The sequence below is a fragment of the Carassius gibelio genome, chromosome A16, assembly GCF_023724105.1.
Source record: "Carassius gibelio isolate Cgi1373 ecotype wild population from Czech Republic chromosome A16, carGib1.2-hapl.c, whole genome shotgun sequence".
In the NCBI taxonomy this organism is placed as follows: domain Eukaryota; kingdom Metazoa; phylum Chordata; class Actinopteri; order Cypriniformes; family Cyprinidae; genus Carassius; species Carassius gibelio.
This window is the reverse complement of record NC_068386.1, coordinates 10,394,124-10,417,419: the sequence shown is the minus strand read 5'-3', so window position 1 is coordinate 10,417,419 and position 23,296 is coordinate 10,394,124. Positions and strand designations below refer to the sequence as shown.

The 23,296-nt window shown below is 37.1% G+C and overlaps 3 protein-coding genes across 5 annotated transcripts; 1 reads left to right on the top strand and 2 right to left on the bottom strand.

Annotated features, from left to right (window-relative positions):
* Window positions 1–146: 146 nt before the first annotated feature.
* Window positions 147–10,255, bottom strand: c1s.2 (complement component 1, s subcomponent .2). Of its 2 annotated transcripts, XM_052618333.1 has the most exons (13): window positions 9,887–10,113; window positions 9,615–9,763; window positions 5,254–5,349; window positions 4,830–5,028; window positions 3,676–3,856; window positions 3,424–3,546; window positions 2,733–2,923; window positions 2,483–2,630; window positions 2,204–2,319; window positions 1,759–1,834; window positions 1,293–1,418; window positions 1,131–1,214; window positions 147–1,023 (listed from the first exon to the last, which is right to left on the bottom strand). In XM_052618333.1, the coding sequence occupies exons 3-13, from the start codon at window positions 5,310–5,312 to the stop codon at window positions 269–271; spliced, it is 2,058 nt and encodes a 685-aa protein (XP_052474293.1). In that variant the 5' UTR covers window positions 5,313–5,349; window positions 9,615–9,763; window positions 9,887–10,113; the 3' UTR covers window positions 147–268. The 2 variants fall into 2 exon arrangements, with proteins under 2 accessions (XP_052474293.1, XP_052474294.1); XM_052618334.1 differs by lacking the exons at window positions 9,615–9,763; window positions 9,887–10,113 and adding an exon at window positions 10,237–10,255.
* On the top strand, window positions 10,158–17,926 carry LOC128030588 (tumor necrosis factor receptor superfamily member 5). Of its 2 annotated transcripts, none has more exons than XM_052618337.1 (9): window positions 10,158–10,506; window positions 11,602–11,727; window positions 11,822–11,977; window positions 12,561–12,654; window positions 14,501–14,586; window positions 14,669–14,785; window positions 15,530–15,637; window positions 15,901–16,076; window positions 17,450–17,597. In XM_052618337.1, exons 1-8 carry the CDS (start codon window positions 10,476–10,478, stop codon window positions 16,041–16,043), a joined length of 861 nt encoding a protein of 286 aa, XP_052474297.1. In that variant the 5' UTR covers window positions 10,158–10,475; the 3' UTR covers window positions 16,044–16,076; window positions 17,450–17,597. The 2 variants fall into 2 exon arrangements, with proteins under 2 accessions (XP_052474297.1, XP_052474296.1); XM_052618336.1 differs by lacking the exon at window positions 15,901–16,076 and having other exon boundaries at window positions 10,167–10,330; window positions 10,404–10,506; window positions 17,450–17,926.
* A 2,587-nt stretch (window positions 17,927–20,513) lies between these two features.
* On the bottom strand, window positions 20,514–23,254 carry LOC128030589 (retinol-binding protein 1). The gene is made up of 4 exons (XM_052618338.1): window positions 22,671–23,254; window positions 21,612–21,796; window positions 21,351–21,452; window positions 20,514–21,076 (listed from the first exon to the last, which is right to left on the bottom strand). The coding sequence occupies exons 1-4, from the start codon at window positions 22,744–22,746 to the stop codon at window positions 21,023–21,025; spliced, it is 417 nt and encodes a 138-aa protein (XP_052474298.1). The 5' UTR covers window positions 22,747–23,254; the 3' UTR covers window positions 20,514–21,022.
* Window positions 23,255–23,296: the final 42 nt, after the last annotated feature.

Here is a 23,296-nt window from a genome sequence, read left to right as displayed (position 1 = left end):
GCAACATGAAAATCACATGAAAGAAAAGAGAGATGTGACAGGCATGAGCACTTTACCTGCTGGATTACCTTTGAAATTAGTGTAATGTTGTTAACATTAGACAAAAATAGAACATTTGATATAAAATAGGAAATAAGAGGCTGAAATTCCTTATATGGGAAAATGGTTTTATTGGTGAGTATAAAAGAAATATAAAAGTTCTGAATTATTCATGAAAATAGAGTAACTTTATTGGTGTGTTACAGTTAACCACTGATGTAGGTGTATATTATTTTGAGTTTTTTTCAATGGTTTCCTTGATCCAATCCAGGTAATTCTGGACTTTAGTATAGAAGCCCTTAAGGTTTTTATTCCCACATCCAAGAGGACCCCATGAAACAATGCCTGTAAGACGATAAGGCTTGTCTGGAGACCCATAGCCCAGAACAGGAGAAAACAAAGGGCCTCCACTGTCCCCTTGACAACTGTCTACTTCGTCTCCTCCGGCACAGATCATGTTATCGGTGACAGGCAAACCCTCTGAATGACATTCACCAAGTGGATGTATCTGGACATGTCCATAAAGCAGATATCTACTACTTTTTTCGTCTTTAATTCTTCCGAAACCTGAGATTGTGCCCTCCTTCACAGGTTCATTTGCTTTCTCTGGGAGACACACTGGCCTTATGTGTGGACCTATAGGCACCCTGGCAGACATTTTGATGAGTGCAATATCATTATCATAGTTAGATGGAGAATCTCTACCAACTTTTTGATAATTTGGGTGAATTATGATCTTCTCAGTTTCCATAGAGACTGGGTTTTGGCTTTTACCATCAACTATTGCCCCTAACCAATTCATGGTGGTCGTTTCGTATCCATCCACTACATGAGCTGCTGTTAGAGCCCAGTAATCACTGATTAAAGATGCACCACCTCTGGGACTTTTCTTATGAAAGAGCTGCCAGGGAATCTGTTTAATTAATGCTGGCTTCCCACCATAGACTCTTCCACCAAAAAAGGCGTCTGTATTAATTCCACATACTAAAAGAGAAAGAGAGAGAAATAAGAAATGCATGAAAAAGAGATATGTAAGATAGAGTATATCTGGGTTTATACTTTATAGGTGTATTCAGAAAATGAACGAGTACCTGGTTCACATTTAGGCAAATCATCTGTTAATTTTTGACCACTCTCAGACACCCAGTTACCATCAGCATTACAGGTCAAATTACCTGAGGAAAGCGAAGATAGAGAAATTAATATTTTGGTAAACATTACATCATAGTTCACATAAACCATACACATCTCACCATTTTTATCCAGTTGATAATATTCATTTTCACACTTAAGACTGATCTGGTTCAGATAAGTTGTTGACGGCTCTTTTTCTGATAGCTCCATTAATTCAGGAAGCTCTGGAATGCCGCAATCCACAGCTAAGGAGGAAAACAAAACAAGTGCTTTTTTTATGACACAAACATTTTCAGCTTCCTGCATTTCGGATGGGTCTCCAAACCTACTGAGCTTCCAAATATTTTCTGGACATTGTACTTTGGGTGTGCATCCAATTGTATGCCACAAGTCTATGTTAAGTTTTGTGAGCTTGTAACATCGCATCACATCATTTACTGTATATAACAGCCTATTTAATTCTAAAGATTAGAGAGAGGGAGAAAAATGGTCAGGTATAATAAATAATTAGCCTATGTCAATAAAAAAAAAGCTAGTTGTTCAGGAATCAAGACAAGAAGGTATTAAAAGAAGACATTTTCTCACGTTCACAGGGGATAACAGGACTCCACTGTCCATTCTTCTGGCATATGGCTTCATACTCATCCTCAGCTGATTCATGCTATGGAACATTTCATGCTAAGTGTGAGTTTCAATGATTGAAAAAAGGGGGTTGACTCATAAACTAAAGTACATGCTGATATATCAAGCCGACTAATGTCATCTAACAGAAAAACACACTATACAAATTTTACAGCAATATACAATTCAGTTATATTTTTTTATTAATAATTTCTTAATATAATAATATTCTATTAAATATTATAAATGTAATTGAATTATATTTTATGAGAGTTTATTTACTAATATTACATTACTTTTAATAGACATTTAAAAGTACATTTTCTAAAATGTTTCTCAGCAAACCCATAACTTTAATCTGTGGCCCTTCAGCCTTAGAAGGTCAAATCTATCAGCCTGATCTACTTACTGATTTTAATACATGTCCTTTGTCACATTTCACTGTAACTTTGTACCCAGTGGGATATTCAGCATGCTGCGGGTTCAGACTAGATTTTGGTGTCACAGGTCCAGTACATTTCATCCCTGTAAAAAAGCAAATAAACAATCACCCAGCAATATTCAGATTAGTGATACATCCAAATAAGTTTTTTTTTTATGGAAGAGTCTCAGAATATGTTGTCCAACCAATTCTGAACATGCAGTTTATCCTTGTTTAGTGTTAAGGATGGGCTGGCAACAAGCACACCTCTCGTTTTGTAACTAAGGCTAAACCCTCGGTTTGCTCCTTTATGGTCGGTCCTGAAGATAATCTCAACACGTTGTGACCTTGTGAGGAGGGACGGAGGGACATCCCTTCCACAAAATGTCTGAACGCCACCATAGAGGGGTTTTATCTAGATGGATTGAATAGAGAAAAGAGAGAAGATGTCAATGACGAGAAATACAGAGAGAAAGAGTTCAAGTGGTTCAAATCTTGTATTAAACATGTTGCATACAGTTAATGAGTCGATGCACTGTCCATTCTCCTTCTCAACGTCAAATACCCCCATGAACGTAAGCTCAAACTGCAGACCTTCTTCTACAGCCAGAGTGTAAGAACACACAGAGTTTTCGGGGTACGGCTCGGGCCAGTCAGGTGACATCAGCACACCTTCTTGAGAGCCTGTGTGATCTTCACTGCAGCTAACTGACACACAGAGAGAAAACAAAAGTGTCTCACTGCTTTAGGGATTATGTATAAATTGAGTCTGTCAACTAAATAAAAAAATAATCAACTTAATTACGTATGTTAAATAAAGACTTATATTGCATAACTAATTTGAAGACGTAGATTTCAAAAACATGTCTTGTGTGGATTGTCAAAAACTTGAAGGCAATTGAGTACTGCAGCCATGGCATCAAAACCTTGAAGGCTTATTTGCCACTGGTTCCCCTCTTAAGATTTTATTAATTAATTTTTTTTTTTTTAATCCAAAGCGATTTACAGTGCATTCAGGCTAACATTTTTTACCTAACATGTGTTTCTGGGAATTGAACCCACAACCTTGTGCCACTAATACAGTGCTCTACCACTTGAGCCACACAAATTATTTTTAATAATGACTGGTTGACTGTATTCCTTTCATAATTAATTGCAATAAATCAACAAGACAGCCAAAATCTCATTCAACCACAGCCATACATTACCTTGGCAGGTGTGCTTATCAGAGTCAAGGGTGTAACCTGGTCTGCAGAAACAGCGATAACCTCCAATGTAGTTATTGCAGAGTTGGGTGCACTCATTTTCAGGGTCCTTACACTCATCAACATCTATAAGTCAGCAGGATTTGAGGTTAAAACTTAGCTCAGCGATAACCAATAACAGACTCTGTGGACCACAAATAATCTCATATGCTTTCTGCCCAGTAGTCAATGTATTACTTATAATTTATTACTCACCCTTAATGGTGTAAAAGCCTCGAAATCCAGTATGTCTCTCAGTGTTTGAGTAGTCTGTGAGAAATGAAACAGAGAGACAACCACCAGGGGAAGAGTGGAGGAAAGGATTGACAGACGACTGCAGCTCCCTCATGGACTTGCGTCCACACAGATTGAAAAGAAGCACCTCATCTGCAAATAACTGGACAATTTTTTTTTTTTTTACTTACACTACACAAAATCTCAATCATTTGTTTAAAATATACACTTTAGTAGATCTTATTGTGACACAAAAACTCTCTTTAAAGGAATAGTAAGTCCCAAAATGTACTCAACCTAAGGCGTAGATGTTTGTTTCTTCATTAGAACAGATTTGGAAAAATGTAGCATTACATCACTCAAATAAAGAACCCATCAAGATGTTTTTAACCTTAAACCATTGCTTTAACTAAAATATGAATCCTCTATCCATTATATTACCTTCTCCAGTGAAAAAGTAATCTTGTCTGAATCAGGAAAGAAATATGCACAGATCAAGCACCATGTACAAACAAAAATGGTCCAAAATAGTTGTTGAGAAATATGTCAGTGGATTTTGATGTGAGAGGACAACAGGGGACATCTTCACTTGGGGAAGTGTTATTAAGGATTATGGGCTCATATTTTGGCCAGAAGCAATGGTAAAAAAAAATGTAACGCTTTAATGATAAATAAATTATTAGAAACATGCAGCTTTTTGATACACAGGATGATAATTGATGGGTAGGATTCTTGTTGATTACATGTGTATTATTCCCAGACAGTAAGCAGTTTCGGCCCAAATCCGGCCCACATCTGGCCCGCGTGAAATCTATGCGGGCAGGATATGGGCCAGATCTGGGCCGAAACTGCTTGCTGTCTGGGTTGCAATGTTTTTATCAGTTGTTTGGACTCTTATTCTAACGGCACCCATTTGATGCAGAGGATCCACTGGTGAGAGAGTGATGTAATGCAAAATTTCTCCAGATCTGTTCCAATGAAGAAACAAACTCATCTACATTTTGGTCGGCCCAAGGGTAATTTTTTATCAACTTTTCATTTTTGGGTAAACTATTCCTTTAACATAAAACTGCACTTCTAAGTGCACAGAGATAAAATTAGCACTTAAAAAAAAAACCTCTCTCAAACACAAATACCTTCAAGGCGTCATCCTCACACTCAAAGCTTTCTTCTAGGTCCAGATGTATGAGAGTGAGTGTGATTTTGTGACCGGTTGAAGCACACTTTTTCCAAGTCAGGTTGGAATAAGGATCATACCCTCGTGGATGTCCAGGTGATTGTACCCATCCAGTTGACAGCACGGACCCACACACAGGAAAGAGAAGGACAATAACACTGGACAGGGAACGGACAAGTCAGAAAAAAATCATATTAGAAAACAAGGGTGAAAATAGTAGGTCAGAAATTAGCAAAGTATAGAAAAGACAGAGATAGACATTAAGAACAAAACCAAAAGAAGCATAGAGAGAGAGAGAGATTGATAGAAAATGAAAAACTAAAAACACACTTCATTTATTTTATAATCCATGCAATATTTGGAAAGATTAGAGAATTACATACCAAAAAACGATCATGTTGAGAAGTGTTAAAGCTCTCTCCTTCTGCACTTTCACTTTCATGCTCTGTGTGCATCATCATGTCCAGCCCTCTTTTCCCCTAAAAACAGTCAACATACTTAAACGAAGTGTTTCCCAACATCTGTCAGTGGGCGTTCACTCTGAACTGACGTGAACTGGAGGGCTGACATGCAGGCTTCTCCAGAAAGACTGTTGTGGGCATATCCAGCATATTAATATTAATTATACATTAATTTAAAGTTTCAATGCTATTTAGTCATTTAAATACATAAGATCATTATGTACAGTGGCCCAAAAAGTATTTAGGAACTAGTTTATGTCACTGCCGTAAATGATGATTAGCTATTTTACAATCTTTTTATGCTATTTAATTTTTTTTATATTATTTTATATTTTTATTCTTTAATATTGATGTATACTATTGTTATTTTAGTTGATTTTTTTTAAAATGTAAAAGTCAGCATCTTTTACGAATATGAAGACTATTTTAGTTAACTGACAGTTTATGCACCGTTTACAACATAATCCAAAAATATATTAGTTAGAGTAGAACGCTGAAACTGCTGAAAATGTCTTCAAGCAGGGGACCCACTTTCCTGCAGAGTTCAGCTCCAGCCCTAACCAAACACACCTGACCCAGCTAAACAAGGTCTAAAGGATTACTTGAGAAGTCAGAGGTCAGGTGTGCTGAAGCAGGTTTGAAAAAAACTTTACAGGACAGTGAGTCCCCAGGGGCAGGGCTGAAGACCTAGACAGAGAGTAAATACGCCTCCTGGTGTCAGAAATGAAAAGGAGAGAAAGTTAGGGGTGGAGACATTAAAGAAGAATATTAAAGAGTCAAATAGATCAAATGGGAAAGGGAGAGAGTGCGAAGGTATGGAAGCCCGTTTCCGCCACTGAATATTTTTTTTTTTTTTTTTTTTTTTTTACTTTTTTCAAAGAAAATGGTTAGATTTTTTTCAGAATGGTTAGATATAAACTTTTTGTGAGTTATAAAATGAAAAAAGACTGATATGTGACCCTGGACCACAAAACCAGTCATAAGGGTCCATTTGTCAAAATTACGATTTATACAGCATCTTAATAGGGGGAGACCGGGGATGGTTGTAACACGGGGAGAGTTGTAACACTACCAATTCCATGAATCAGGGGCAAGATAGGAGTCATGTGACAATTTCAGTTTCATCAGGCTTCCTTTACAATCCCACATGGAGGTTTTCCAGTCTGTGTTGCTATCTCTCCTTAAGCTACAGCAGAAAATCTAATTCTGAGGTCAGAAAGTAAAAAAAATTAACAAGATAATATTTTGTTTAGTACTTCTACCGTTGTAGATAATGTTGTATGAGTTATATCAGATCAAACTGTAGTTTCTCTAGTAAAGAATGGTGTATCAACCTTCTGCCAATTTCAAAGCACCATGCTAATACAGCTTGCTAAACATTGGGTGACAGTGAAGGGGTAGGTTGTAAGACGTGTTTTGAAAGTGTTACAACCATCCCCTTACATACAACCAAGAACATTTTTGTGATTTTAACAATTCTACAGAATTACTAGAACTTGTGACTGGTAAAGAATGCATTTCATTTGTTCATTCTCTGGAGTGGGGATAAACATACGTCTGTTAATTTGCTCACATACACACAAACACACACACACACATTTTGTGAAAAGTGGGGACATCCCATAGGTGTATTGGTTTTTATACTGTGCAAACTGTATATTCTATGGCCCTTCACCAACCCTACACCTAACCCCTAACCCTCACAGGAAACTTTGTGCATTTTTACTTTCTCAAAAAAACTCTTTCTGTGTGATTTATAAGTGTTTTGAAAAATGGGGACATGGGTTATGTCCTCATAAGTCACCCTCTCCTTGTAATACCTGTGTCATACCCATGTCATTATACAGAGTTGTGTCCTGATATGACACAAAAAAAACACACACACACACACATGAATGTGCACGTACAGACATGCACACACACAAAGGCACACATGCACAAAAACACACAATATGCTCATACACTCCCCATATTCACACATATTTATTGTTGCAGTCATTCATTTAAAATAAAACTGTTTTTGTGTCAAATCACTTGGAGTACCCTTAGTTTTTGTATATTTTGTCTACCTGTTACAACTTACCCCAGTATGTGTTACAACCTACCCCAGTAGTGGGGTAGGTTGTAACAAAGGACCACCTTGTATTTTTCATCATCTCACAAAGTCTGTGATATAGTTGAATACATTTAAATTGTTTCCATTTGTAGTATAAACATGTGGGTACTTTGCCTAGAAGTTTTAGACTTGTAGCCAAAAGAAAAAGGTAATTTTAGGCGTTGAAGAAAAAAGTGTTACAACCATCCCCGGTCTCCCCTAAATAAGACAATATTTGACCAAGATACAACTATTTCAATATCTGGAATCTGAGGGTGCAAAAAAAATCTAAATACTGAGAAAATCACCTTTAGCAATGTTCTTAGTAGGTAATGTATATTACTAAATTACAAAAATTTGGTTTTGATATATTCACGGCAGGAAATTTGACAATATATCTTCGTGGAACATGATCTTTACTACAGAGCGCTGCACATGACATGAAAAAAAAAAAAAGAAAAGAAAATTGTGCGCATGATTTACTAATTTATTCCCTCAGTGTACTAAAACGTGCACACAATTACTATTGCGTTCCATCGATTTACTATTGCGTTCCCTCGATTTACTATTGCGTTCCCTCGATTTGGTAAATTGTGCACACGATTTAGCAAATCGAGGGAACAAATAAGTAAATTGTGCACACAATTTATAAATCGAGTGAACGAAATAGTAAATCGATGGAACACAATAGTAATCGTGTGCACGTTTTAGTACATTGAGGGAATAAATTAGTAAATCGTGCACACGATTTACCCTACTATTTTTTCCTGCATGACATGTGCGAGGCTGCGCACTTTACTTAATATCCTAATGATTTTTGCCATAAAATAAAATTAGATAATTTTTGGCTATTGAGTTTATATCTCACAATTCTGACTTAATAACTTGCAATTGCCTGTTATAAAGAGAAAGAAAGTTGCAAATTAGAGATTTAAACACGAAATACTGACTTTTTTCCTGAGAATTGTGAGTTTAAATGTTTAAATCTCTAAATTGTGAATTGAATTGTGAATTGTGAGATAAAAAGTAGCAATTACCTTTTTTTTAAGTGGCGGAAATGGGCTTCCATACAGAGAGCAGGTTTAGAGATGTGGGCAAAGAGGAAGAACAAGTTATCTGCACTGTTTTTTGAAAGTTTTCCAACAACCATTTACCCTAACAACCACTCAAGTCATTTTACAGGCAGTTACTAGTAAACTATGTAAAATACAGTGGTGTAATAGAACTGCTTAGTTCTATTTGTGTTTTCTGTTGTGTAGTTTTACAAAAAACATTGATGTACATACACATTACACTTAAAATTTACTCATGCAACAGTAAATTTTACTCAATGCAACAGTACATTTACCAACTATATTACATGACCATAAAATCCACAAATAATGTGAATTACTTAGTCTACATCTGAACTAAGCAAGCCAAATGACACCACACAAAGGAAGTAAAACAGAAAGTGCTCATGGCTTTATTTAACACAAAACAAAGGAAGTTCACTGTTACAGAAATAAATCTCTTGTCCAGGCCATGAATCCTACTTCTGTCATTGTTGTAGATCCTGAATGTGAAGGTTTGCTTTTATTTTTAGCTGGGATCCAGGGGCCCTCAAAGTGTGCTAAAATAAAAATAAAATGTCTGAATTTGACATTGTTAAAATTTTTCCTTTCTAAAGGCTAGTTGGAAATCATGAGATAGGCCTAAATCACAATTATTTGATTGTTTTGACTGCCATCGTTTAATGTTTCTTATTTATTTAATCTTAATGTTTATAATGTTTCTAATAATTGTGGGTCAAAAAAAATAATACAAAGTTAACTTAAAAAGTCATGTCAATTACGTGTGTTTATATCACAGAAAAGCTATTAAAAGCTATAAAAAGATTAGATGTTTATTTACATCACAAGGGTGATTGAAACACCTAAACATATACAGTATGTGTTTTTATTAAGTGTCTGTTCTAACGAAACCATATTTTATTATAGCTATTTGTTGGAAATGAGATAAATATCGGGAGGAAAGAGCTTTTTTCCATAAACTACAGAGTAAAATATTACATGTTGGTTTGAAGAAGGTTCTGTGTGCCACAGCACAGCTGACATTAGAGATTACAGTAAAGATACGAAACTACAGTGTTAACAGCTCTGACCAAATGAGGAAAAGAGTAGGAACAAACACACACACACATTCTCACCGTGATGGTATTGCAGTCTTCCACAAAAGTGTCTGTGGCTTTTGAAGTCAGACCTCACTTTTTTTCTCTGACGTTTAGCTCACAACGTGTGATTCAGAGCAGGTAACAAAAGATATTTGCAGATACATTTTGCTAAAACATTCCTGCCCCTATTCAGAAACAATTAAGAGTGATGCCATTAATCAGAAATGTTATAAAAAATTAATTAAATGTAAAGGTTTGAAACACTTCATAGCAGTAGTTTTTGCTAACATAATACACTTTTTCCCCACCTTTACCGTTGGTGTAAAACTTAGTTTTACAAGTACAGAACTGCCTCATTGTCTCAAACGTATGACAGCCTAACAGTATTTGAAGGAGCTGTTTTAGTTTGGATGTCCTCGATAATGCTGACAGCTACACAAGAAATTCTCAGTAAACAGGTCTCATATTAACGTTCATGCCTCAGGGTTTTATTACTGCATGAACAGGAAGGAAGAAAAGAGAATGCAAGCAGTGCAGAGGGTGGATAGAGGTAGTGGGGCTTTCCAGCGCAGAGGGCAGAAAAAAAGTGACAGAGGGGGTTAAGAGTGGGCGAAGTCAAAACGTTACAGGAAGAAAAGAAAAAAAAATATTCCCTTACCTGCAGTGGTTCTACTGAGACAGTTAGAGAGAAAGAGCAAGCAAGTGTGACAGACAGACAGAAAAGAAAAGAAGACAATTGACGCAATAGCACGGTCAGCATGACAAAATAATCACCAGTTCCTTGGTAACTTAACAGATCAATCACTTCCGTAATTTGTGTTAAAGGTTGAACAAGTCAACAGACTTCATATGACTGTAAAGTTATCACACTGAAAGGACCGAATCAAGACAACAAAGATGGGAGAACTGAAATGCAAATGTCCAAAAGGTGAGATTTCCATATCATTATATATTGATATTTACTGTAAATATATACTGGGAATGTTTGCTGTATTTAATATTAGAATCTATTAATCCTGTTTCACATATTGTATCACTTATTGCTGTTCAAAATAAGGTTTCTGTTTCAACTTCTGGCAACATTATTAAAGCAGTTTTGATATCAGTGTGTGAGAGAACGACCAGGACTGATGTAGTTTTTATTACTGCTATCTTTTACAGCGATATTATTTGAAGTTAATTTACATTCAGTTCTCCTTTGTTCTGTGCCAATATAGAGCCATGGCTTGTATACAATTGACTGTAAGACACAGGGTATTATATTTACTTATCCCATTGTTTCCATCAAGGAAAAATCAGGTCTCTAGACATGGTGTACCAAGGAAATCCTGTACTGTAACCCTGCTAAGTTTTTCATGGTTCCTGGAAATCACACACTAACATAACACAGGATATTCTGTATCAGTTTAAAATAATGACTTATCAGGTGGACTAATGTATGCATAACATTACAGTCAAACCAAGATTTTCCAAGACACCTTCAACATTTCACACATTGTCACGGTTTATACTCTATAGTTTAAAAAATGGTAATAAAATATGACACAAATTTAAACCGTGTCAGAAAAAATTAATCACTTACTCACTGAAGAAGTCTCATTCTTTCCTCTAGAGAACACAAAAGAAGACATTTTAAATAATGTTTTACTGTGTTTTTGCAAGTCAAATCCATTGTTTTCAGCTCCACTGAATTTCATTGTATGGGCAAACAGACACTTCTCTTTACTGCAGTATTTTAATGCGAAATGATTTTGAGTTAATTTACATTCAATTTGTTAGTGACACTTAACAACTTACAATAGAATTGACTAATGCACAAAAAAAAAACAATGACACGTATTCCAAAAGAGTCGCTGTGCATCCATGGTAGGAGTTTTATTTTTAATTTTTTTAGGTCATATGCAAGCAACTTCTGTCTAGAAATGACTATTTTCATGAGCTTTTAATACATGGGTCACAAATACTAACTTTTTATTGTGATTGCGGAGTCTTAAGCAAAAACTGAGCTCTCTTTCTTTCTCAGGAAAATATATGCTTGCCAGATGTAATGCCACATCGGATATAGTGTGTCAAATCTGCCCACGGCGAACATTTATTGATCAGGAAAACCAAATGAGCCAGTGTCGAGCCTGCAGGGAGTGTTCCAGCAGTAATTTCACATTCACTCACTCTGGTTATTATTTCTAATAATGCCACGTGTCTTTTTCGACAAGTAGCCTAATGTTTGTGTATGTGTCTGACAGCCAGCAATATGGAGATGGTAAAGGAGTGTGAGGCAGACAAAAACACAGAGTGCAGGTGTAAGCCAGGATACTTCTGTACACACATTAGTGAATCCCACTGCGATTACTGCAGTCCGGTCTCCATGTGTCCTCCAGGGAAGGGAGTTGACTTTCATCGTAAGTAATCAACCTTTGCTTATGTGGTGAAGGGGTTTTCAGAATGTTTGATGCCTTAGTGTACCTCCAAATATGAAAGTTCTTTTTCAGTTGAAATATAAAGATATCTACTGATATAGAGTAGATAGCAGTAGTTCCATAGTGTTCCTGTGGCTCAAGTGGTAGAGCATTGCGTTAGCAGCACAAGGTTGTGAGTTCAATTCCCAGGGAACACATGTTAGGTAAAAAATGTTAGCCTGAATGCACTGTAAGTCTCTTTGGATAAAAACGTCTCCTAAATGCATAAATATATAATCACGAGTCCCTTTGGAACTTCTTTAATGCATCTATATATATGTTCAAATACTCTGAGAAGGGACAATTAACCTAAATTCACTCTTGTCAAAGACCATGTGAACATAACACTACAATTTGTCTCAATATCCACAGCGACATACTTATTGACAGGTGAAAAATAAATCAGTTGAGTTTACATTAAAGCTTGGATATACCTGTTAGAAGATCTGCAATGGTCTGAAGGGCTTCCTGTTTAGAGTATAATATGTGGCAGGAGGACTGCAGAATAACTGAAGCTGTGTTGCAGATACGCACTTGAAAGACACTGTGTGCAGACCCTGCCCAGAAGGAACCTACAGCGATGTGATGGACTACTTTTCCACCTGCAAAAATCATACAAGGTGAGAGTCAGTGTTATGCATGCATAAATTGCAATTTCACAACTGACAGATTGACTTATCACAAATTCACAGAATCCCCCCCCCCCCCCAGATCCCCCCCCCCCAGACAGCAAGCAGTTTCGGCCCAGATCTGGCCCATATCCGGCCCGCATAGATTTCACGCGGGCCAGATGTGGGCCGGATTTGGGCCGAAACTGCTTGCTGTCTGGCCCCGACCCCCCCACATACACACTGTCTACACATCACTAAAAGGTCCTTTATAAGTGTCATATGACTTTCTTAAAAAAACATTATTTGGTGTATTTGGTGTAATGCAATGTGTTATGCAATTTAAGTTTTAAAAAACACATTATTTTCCAATTAATGTATATTATTGTTGCTCCTCTATGCCGTGTCTTTATGTAAAGCATAGATTCTTACAAAGCTCATTGTTCTGAAAACCGAGGTGTACGCCGATTGGCCAGCTATCTAGTAGTGCGTTTTGATTGGCCGAATACCTCAAGCCTGTGATGGAAATGTTATGCCCTTACCATACTGTGATGCCGTCTCCTGGCACGACGAGACAAAACCAATAAAACCCATTACAAATGAGGCATTTGTTGCATCCAGTGGGGACATAATTACTAATTATAATGACTTTTACTGTCTTTTTACACATTGTGTATCATGCTGCATAAACATAAAACCATGTCTGCATTTGTGAGCGGAGAAATGACGAACAACAAGCACTACTCTACACTGTTCAAAACTCGTGTTTGAATCATCAGAAGCAAATTATTTAAATATGTAAACATACGGACTGTGAGTCAGAAGCACCAGACTGTCCTGGCAAAATTGTTATTGCCCCACTTTATAGAAATAGACACTGGCATTGTAGGCCACTCTCACAGTAAAATACCGTAAAATGCGCTGCACACATCTGAATATTTGGGTTGGACTGTTCTGGAACAGTGTTGTACTGTACATACAACTTAACCACTGATTTCTAGTTGTGTCCTCTTTTGGAAGGCCGAACAAAGTAGTTTTTCTTTAACAACGACACAAAGGTCTCTAGAACATGGCGCAGGTGGTAACAGAAAAAGTTATGCCTTCTTTCTTTGTGTGAACATTTGGGCGGCATTATGCAAATCTTCCCACGTCATGATATAGACGTGGGGGCGTGTTAGAACGAGCCATTTCAGGTAGCCATGGTTGACTCTTAACTTTTACAAAGAATATCTCTTTGGATTTGAGATTTTAGTCTTTGTAACTTTACAGATCCTCTTCATGCACCAAGAGCTTGTGACACTCCAAGGAGAAAGGAAAAATTGAAATCGCATCATATGACCCCTTTAAATAGAAATGATCTCTTGTGAAACTATCACAAGCTTCTGGCTTACATGAATGATTAATTCCAAATTACACAACCAAAGATGTCTTGCCTTCTGCTTAACTTTTTCTCTACAAGTAATATCTTTTTCTTTTTAGACGTATAATGCCTTTTCTTTTTCACCTGATTTAAACAAAATACAGAGGAGGAATGCAAAGGTTTTATGCATAACCATTACAGGTTTTACGTAAATGTGTTGTATGTCATTCTCCTACACAAAATAAGACCACATTAATTTGCTTCCAATAAAAGTGTAGACGCACACTGTGTAAGAGAGTGGGTGGGTATCGCTTCCTTTCTTAAACTCTCGCTGACATTCACATACATTATTTCTACACATACACAAAGCAAGACACTCAAAGACTAAAATCACACACTATAATAAATAGTTTCCATGTAATTTTCCTTAGCTCAATAGAAATAAAACTTGACGCAGTTTCCCCTCTGAAATCATTTGCCTAATGTGTCATTTTACAGTTGCGATGACTTGGGTCGAGATGTGAAAGTTCCTGGGACTAGCAAATCAGACGTTGTGTGTGGAAATTTTAAACCATGTACCACATGTAAGTCTCTATCCCTTTACTGGAAAAACTAATTTTATAGATAATGTCACCATGTAAACTCACTTTATGTCCTTTATTTCAGCTTGTTCTTGGTTGTTACCTGCTAGTCTGTGGGCAGGGTTCGTGATTACCGCACTGATTTTATTTCTGATCCTGTTTATAATTTATTGGAGAAACAAACGTCAGTCAAAAAGATTAGGTAAGTAGATGTACTGTAATACTGTTCGCAAGCATTTCTGCTGAGTGGTCAAATAAGTCAAGCTGGCTTCATCAGATCTGTAGGTTATAGTTCTAGATTGACTGTAACTGTCCTTGATGATGGGCGAGCAAAATTTTGCACTGACGTACATAAAAGGGTTATTTAGCAATAACACAAGTTTGATTGATGGGAAACCAAACCAGAACTCTGTCGCTAATAGTACGGACATAGATGCATGTGCATATGGTTACCCACACATAAAATGCCTATGCAGGTCACTGAGGGATAAACTGCTCTGAAATCTTTTGATATTTAAGATAACACATCTGCTGCCGTCACTGATTTCCAGCATCAGCAACAGTGATACGTGCTTTGCTGTAGGCTTTGTAAATAACTTACTGCTTAGTGCACAAGATGCTTAAGATTAAACTCCTGCTGGTAAACCACATCCTTTCAGGTCTATACACAAGCTCACACACATGTATCAGTGTGGCGTCAACTTTACAATAAACTGTTAAAAATCATCAGAAACATCTGATGGTTGCTGGAAGTACAATACAGAATCCTGTAAATGACGTCCATTTCTCACACACAAACAATTGTTATGCATTAAGGGTTAAGTGATTATCAAATTAATTATTCAAGTTTATGTATTAAATGCAAATCTAAAGATTTATAAAAATGTGAAACATACAGGCAATGTGGTTTTATTTATGAGCCATAACTGACATTTTGTTTCCTCAGAGATTTCTTTAAGCCACATCTCGCCGGTGCTTCCTCCAGACATCCTGAAATACCCTGCAGACTGTGATGTGGAGAAACATGCAGAGCATCAGCAGCTCACACATTTAGGTAACATGTTTTACTATGTATGTGTGAATGTAGCCCAGGTCTATTTCTCAGCTCAGTCAGTTCAGTTCAGTTTTGATTCATCAATTCTGAAAGTTCAATTCCGCGATAAGCATCTTAACTTAAGACAGTGGTGTTGTTATTCACCTCAGTGTTGATTCAGTTCAGTTCAATAACAGTGTTGATGGTGCTTCTGAAAGCATTTTTTAACAGCAGTTAATCTGTATCTATAATATTTCTAAAGCTGTGACCTGGAAATCTTGCAGATAACTTCACACAGCATTCTAGAATCCACACGGTACAGATTAAATACAGTCGGGAGAGTTTCGAAATAAGCAATATCATATTTTATGATGACTTCAACTACGGCTTTGCGTCAGTGTATAAATCATTACGAAGTTTCCTCTGACCTCTTCTGATCTTATCAGCTCACAGACGAAAGGTACAAACCACATACACGATGTCTTACACTGCATGTCAAATAACCTAGAAGGTTTAGCTGTTTTGGCCTCCCACGACTCCCACACTCTTCTCCTGCTATTAATTTGTGGGGGCGATGCCATCTTTGATGTCTGTAGTAAACATGGGGTCTGAATCACATACTGTTGTAAAAACCAGTCATACTGTGACAACAGGTAGAAGTTCTGGTTTGTACAGTAATCAGCTTTTCTGGTCTAGTCTTCTAAGACAAATTTACAAGAAACTGTTTTTTTTTTCATTCAGTGCTTTTGAAACAGAAATGCTAAGACAGACCTATCGTTTGATCTACAAAAAAAAACAGGAATATTTTCAAATATCATATTACTATAACAATTTAAAACAACTTTTCTATTTGAATAAAGTTACAAATATATGATTTATTCTTGTGATGGCAATGCATGCTGAATTGTGCATATGTGAACATAATTCATATTAATAAAGAGTTTTGAATTTTTTTAGTTCAAAAAAGGCACAAATTATTATATATTGAGATGTTTAGCCAATCAAGTCAAGTCACCTTTATTTGTACAGCACTTTATACAGTACTGGTTGCGTCAAAGCAGCTTTACGGTGTCAAACAGGGAACAATTTGGCGATAATGCAAGAACACAATAACAGAGTCATTTTTCCAGCTAAAGTCAGTTCACTGATGATTCATTGATGTCATCATCCAGTTCAGCTCTCTTTCAATAGTGTCTGAGAAATTAGTCAAGAGTCCACAACTAAGCAAAGGCAACAGTGGCAAGGAACCAAAACTCAATTGGTGACAGAAATGGAGAAAAAAACCTTGAGAGAAACCAGGCTCAGTCAGGGAACCAGTTCTCCTTTGGCCAGACGAAACCAGTTAGGCATGGTTTCTGGTTCCTGTGGTCTTGTGCAATAATTGTCGAGGTGATGAGGTCTTCACAGGGGATCTGTCTCTGGGGCACATCTAGTTGACATGGTCTCTGCTTACATTCAGGGCTGTAGAGGTCATCTCTAGGTGCTGATCCACCATCGGGTCCCAGGACCTCTCGTACCCAAAGCGACAATCATACACCTAGTATGGTTCTAGTAGGAACTCAAGCTGCTGCATTTTAGACCAGCTGGAGTTTGTTTATTAAGTGTGCAGAACAACTACCCAATAAAGTATTATAATAATTTAGCCTTGAGGTCATGAATGCATGAGTTGATGTTTCTGTATTTGACATTGAGAGACATAGGTCATGATTTAGATATATTTATAGGATGGAATAATGTGGTTTTACAAATGCTAGAAACAAGGTTTTCAAAGGAAAATTATTTACTAGTCAGCCATACAATCACTGATTAATCATTTTCTTTTTTTCCCCTCAGTTGGAAATTACTCAGACATGGACAGCAGCATTCAGTGTGATGGATTTATGCCAACAATGACAATGTCAGAGAAATATTGCCTGTCAGCTGCTGCAAATGAATTTACAGACAGCATCATGTGCCACTCGAACTGTCACTCGGAGCCACAGGAGTCTGAATGGAACGATTAACTTTGGCACATTAACTTATATAAACTGGACAATTATCTATAAAGAGTTATTTTTTTTACCACTGAAGAAGCCTGACTTCTGTTCTGGTAGAATGTGTAAATAACTATTTTTTTGGGGGGGGTGGGGGGGGAATGATTGAATTTACCTTTCACAAAACCTGTATGAATGACAACAACAGATACTGAAGTTACACAATATGGTCTCTCTTGTAGTAGTTACAATATATTGTCTTTAGTTAAGATGCTTGTAGATTCTGTTTTTTCAGATGTTTCATTTTGTTTTAATAAACATTTGGTATTTGAATAATCCCATGGCTGTGTATAAAAGTATGTGGGTAAGTCGTGGCCTAGTGGTTAGAGAGTTTGACTCCCAACCCTAAGGTTGTGGGTTTGAATCTCAGGATGGCAATAGACTTAGGTGCCCTTGAGCAAGGCATCGAACCCCCAACTGCTCCCTGGGTGCTGCCGCATAAATGGCTGGCCTCTGCTCCAGGTGTGTGTTCACAGTGTGTGTTTGCACTTTGGATGGGTTAAATGCAGAGCACGAATTCTAAGTACGGGGTCACCATACTTGGCTGAATGTCACTTTCACTTCACGCTTTTTTTAAGTATGATAAAGAAGACTGCCATTGCGTCATACCAGGTCTCACCAGAAGATGTCGCAATTGACACCGTGGACTTGAACTTCTCTTTACAGACTTGTTAGTTCGTTCAGTTTCACTAGCAATGTCCACAGTCACTTGGACAGAAGTACGTACTTGACCAAAGAGCAAACCAAATATGCCAGAGACCATAGAAATATGAAATACTATTTTGTCTTCGCCAGAGACGTCAGGGTTTCTCTGCTTGTTCTGTTCTCTACTGCTGAAATGGCTAAATATTACTTTACCAAGTCTATTATCGCCTCTTAGAGGTAAAATAAGATATTGCAAGAGGACGGCATTTTATTTTACACGGTCTTGTTGAAATGGAAAAATGTTTCATGTGGGTCATAGAGTGCCATTTAACCCTCACAATACTCAAAAAAATTGTTTTTAAATTACCATTCGCTTTATGGCATGTCATAAATAGTAGACACTCAAGTACAAGAAACCTATTAGCTGAGCTCTCACATATTTGTTTTAGATAATTATGGGCCATTATTTGAAGCACAAACCATCATGTCATGGACATATATATATATATATATATATATATATATATATATATATACAGTGGGTATGGAAAATATTCAGACCCCCTTACATTTTTCACTCTGTTATATTCCAGCCATTGCTAAAATCAAGTTCATTTTTTTCCTCATTAATGTACACACAGCACCCCATATTGACAGAAAAACACAGAATTGTTGACATTTTTGCACATATATTGAAAAAGAAAAACTGAAATATCACATGGTCCTAAGTATTCAGACCCTTTGTTCAGTATTTAGTAGAAGCACCCTTTTGATCTAATACAGTCAGGAGTCTTTTTGGGAAAGATGCAACAAGTTTTTCACACCTGGATTTGGGGATCCTCTGGCATTCCTCCCTGCAGATCCTCTCCAGTTCTGTCAGGTTGAATGGTAAACATTGGTGGACAGCCATTTTCAGGTCTCTCCAGAGATGCTCAATTGGGTTTAAGTCAGGGCTCTGTGGGCCATTCAAGAACAGTCACAGAGTTGTTGTGAAGCCACTCCTTCGTTATTTTAGCTGTGTGCTTGGGGTCATTGTCTTGTTAGAAGATGAACTTTCGGCCCAGTCTGAGGTCCTGAGCACTCTAGAGAAGGTTTTTGTCCACGATATCCCTGTACTAGTTCAGTATTGGACAGATGATGAGCAGTGTCTGGTTTTCTCCACACATACCGCTTAGAATTAAGGTTAAAAAGTCCTATCTTGGTCTCATCAGACCAGAGAACCCTTCAGGTGTTTTTTAGCAAACTCAATGGGAGCTTTCATGTGTCTTGCAATGAGGAGAGGTTTCATTCGGGCCACTCTGCCATAAAGCCCCGACTGTTGGAGGGCTGCAGTGATGGTTGACTTTCTATTACTTTCTCCCATCTCCGGACTACATCTCTGGAGCTCAGCCACAGTCATCTTTGGATTCATCTTTACTTCCCTCAACAAGGCTCTTCTCCCCCGATAGCTCAGTTTGTGTTGGATTGCCAGCTCTAGGAAGTGTTCTGGTCGTCCTTGATTTAAGGATTATGGAAGCCACTGTGCTCTTAGGAACCTTAACTTTGGCCAGATCTGTGCCTTGCCACCATTCTGTCTCGGAGCTCTTCAGACAGTTCCTTTGCCCTCATGATTCTCATTTGCTCTCATGCACTGTATGTGGTATGGTCTTATATAGACATGTGTGTCGCTTTCCTAATCAAGTCCAATCAGTATAATCAAACAGCTACAGTATGTAAAAAAAAAGGTGTAGAACCATCTCAGAAGATGATCAGATGAAATGGACAGCACCTGAGTTAAATATATGAGTGTCACAGCAAAGGGTCTGAATACTTGTGATATTACCATGTTACCATTACCATGTGATATTTCAGTTTTTCTTTTTTAATAAATGTGCAAAAATGTCAACAATTCTGTGTTTTTCTGTCAATATGGGGTGCTGTGTGTACATTAATGAGGAAAAAATTTTTGTTTGGTTTTCGCTATACTCGATAATGTCAAATTGCATATCGTTTAAACAATTGCGATATCTTTGCAGATGATACATTTTGCACACCTATATATATATATATATATATATATATATATATATATATATATATAGACAGACAGACAGACAGATAGATAGCTAGATAGATAGATAGATAGATAGATAGATTCTATTCTGTGTTCTGTTATTAGTATTGCAATTGGCATTGGCATCAGTAGCTATAGTATAAGAAATAAATTCATACAAGCAGGATTTTATGTTCATATAAATGGTATATTCTAAAGTGGACAAATCTACATATTTCAGACCACAGGAATTTCAGCACTTTTAGACAATGTTTGACTATTGCAATTAATCAAAATCTTATCACACAGATTTATATAATAAAATGTAGGAATCAATAATTCAAGTTGCACCTGACTAGCTAAACCACTGGCTCATTGCTTCTGCTTACTTTTAACATATCTGCAGAATACAATATTAGGGTGCTATGAATCTCGCCTGATTCATATTTTACAGTACCATTCATGAATGTTCACAGAGGGCAACAGGGCTGTATTGTTGTGATCTCATTTAACCTTTGCATTTAAATTTTGAACCAATTTCTTCATTTGTAGTCTCCATTTAAACACTATTTGTTGCAGCTCAGGGACAAATCACTGTTGCAATATGGCCTCTTTGTGAACCCTGGGCTCTAAGAACAAACTGAGCTCAAAAACCCCAGCAAATGGCCCCTCTATTACTCTCTCTTCTCTCCATCCTCACTCAGCCTTCTTAAAGACTTGCTTGGCAGTGACACCCTGAGCCCTCATCTCCTGCAGAGAGAGAGAGAGAAAGAGACGTGACAGAAAAAAAAAGGATGAAGGACAATGTGAGAGATGCATAGCAGTAGCCCAGTTGTTAAAGACTCAGTTAAGTTTAATCCAAGAACTAAAGACATTCAGAGGTTCCATCACCACCGTGCTTCTGAAAAAGCCTTGATTTCTAGGTTAGTTCATTGAAACCAATTCTAAAATGAATGTATTGTTTCTTTAAAAGAAACCTTTTTTTTTTTTTTTTTTTGCTGTAGAACAAACCCTGTTTGCTTACCAAATGGAGGAGGTTTCCTTCTAGCCAATGTGTCCAGCCTCTGCCCTCTTTCTCTCCTCGCTGCACGCAGATCAATTTATCACCGTCCCAATTCACTGTGGTCTGAAACATATGGAAAACATTATCCATTAGCACCACACATTCCCACACTCCTTTGTCTGGCTGATGTTACTTTAAAAGGGCCCTGTGTGTTTCTCACAAATACATTACAAATGGGTAAACGTTGAAAAAAAATATATGTAAAAAAACCCACACACACACCTGGCACTTTCGCCCATCGACTGCTCCCAGGTCCTCAGTGAACTCCTGTCCCAAAGTGAAGTCCATGTCAAAGTTCTTAAAGGTGGTGACTGTCTTAATCTTCATCTTTCCAGTGTTGACATCATGTTCAATATGTTTGCTGGGTTTCAGAATGGAGACAATTTTCCTTAATGCATAATTCACATCTGATGAGGAGAGAAAGAGAGATTAAAGAATCATTGTCTATTTAACCTCTTTTTTATATACAGTTGAAGAAATACTTTTCAGTACAATGAAATCAATCTGAATCAGTTGAGCAAGTTCACAAATCCAGTCTTTAAATTTTTTTTTTTTGTTTTTTTCCTGAAATAAGAATGATCTCGAGTGGTAAAAGAAGATTATCAGTGAAAAGCAACTTACATTTCAGTTTGTTCATCACTCAGAGCTACTGTATGAAATCAGGAGATTGGGTATATAATGCATTCATTGTGTGAATCGCTTTTATGATACTTTAATGCTGATTTTAAGTTTGAATGCTCCATTATTGCAAATGCATGAAAAAGAGTGACAAGCAAGTTACTGAAAATAACTTTTCAATAACTTTTTCCTCAAATGAAAGAAAGTCATAGACTACATACAAGTTTGGAACAGCATCATTTTTATTTTTAGGTGAACTAACTCTTTAACACCATGTATAACATGATGAGACAAGCATTACAAGCTCTTATCCAATGCATATGGATATGATAAAGAGTTAAGGGACAAATTCAAACACATCTTTACTTTTCCAGGTGTATTCTTAATTCTTAACTAAATTGCTATGATCTCGTTTAGTCTTTCTTCCCCATGGAGGAGGATGATTGGACTGTATTGCATTACATTCACCCAGATTATAAGGATGCACATCATCCTCATGTTCACAGAGGTTTGAAGACAGATGGAAGAGGAACATCACAGTCAACACAAGCATCAGGTTACAATCACTGTGGTTCGTTTTTATATACTACAGCAGTTCACTGATTATAAGCTCTTATGCTGCTAAACTAAGAAGAAGAAAAAAGAAAATATATTGTTGCTTACCCAAAGCCGCGAGATATCCTTCAAAATTGTCCTGGGAAACCATGTGGTAAATGCCAGTATAATTAGGTTTGGACATTTTCTTAGTTTGCTTTTTTGTTTGACACGAATCCAACCAAACCTTGTGTGTTCTGTACCTCTTTGGGCTCACTTTTCCTCTGGTTATCTGTCTGGATCTCTATCCGTGTGGCTTGGCTGCACTATCGCATTGTTCGCTAGTTAATTTGGTTAAATTATAGCGCGACTGACGCCGTTTCCTACTAACAGCAGGCGAAGTGAAGACACCGAGCGGAATCTGTGGTCAATGTTTCCGGGAATTTATTCCGTGATGTTGCGTTACACAATACCCCAAGACTTTGCTCCGGTTCGTCCTCTGTAAGTAACCCAAAAGCGTCTGACTCCTCCCTGACCAGTTCAGTTCCGAACAGAGCAAAGAGCCAAATCCTCCCTTTGCTTTGCAGGCATTTCCACAGAGGTTGTTATATTACATCTTTAATATATTAAAAAATACACACAAAATAATTAGATATGGTAATTTTACCCCTTTAAAATATGCAATTAGGCGTGATCTTATTAAATATGCAATTATGATTAATGAAAAAAAAATAGTTCATTTACTTCCTAATTAA

Excerpts from the sequence above, each read along its gene's own strand:
- c1s.2 (XM_052618334.1), bottom strand. The coding sequence starts at position 5,312 with ATGAAAGTGAAAGTGCAGAAGGAGAGAGCTTTAACACTTCTCAACATG. Across the intron at positions 1,835-2,203 it reads AAGGACATGTATTAAAATCA|CATGAATCAGCTGAGGATGA; the intron begins GTAAGTAGATCA and ends AATGTTCCATAG. Across the intron at positions 1,419-1,758 it reads TCCTGTTATCCCCTGTGAAC|CTGTGGATTGCGGCATTCCA; the intron begins GTGAGAAAATGT and ends TTTCCTCCTTAG.
- LOC128030588 (XM_052618336.1), top strand. The coding sequence starts at position 10,476 with ATGGGAGAACTGAAATGCAAATGTCCAAAAG. Across the intron at positions 10,507-11,601 it reads GAAATGCAAATGTCCAAAAG|GAAAATATATGCTTGCCAGA; the intron begins GTGAGATTTCCA and ends TTTCTTTCTCAG. Across the intron at positions 12,655-14,500 it reads ACCTGCAAAAATCATACAAG|TTGCGATGACTTGGGTCGAG; the intron begins GTGAGAGTCAGT and ends GTCATTTTACAG.
- LOC128030589 (XM_052618338.1), bottom strand. The coding sequence starts at position 22,746 with ATGTCCAAACCTAATTATACTGGCATTTACCACATGGTTTCCCAGGAC. Across the intron at positions 21,453-21,611 it reads TCGATGGGCGAAAGTGCCAG|ACCACAGTGAATTGGGACGG; the intron begins GTGTGTGTGTGG and ends CATATGTTTCAG. Across the intron at positions 21,077-21,350 it reads AAGGAAACCTCCTCCATTTG|GAGATGAGGGCTCAGGGTGT; the intron begins GTAAGCAAACAG and ends CTCTCTCTGCAG.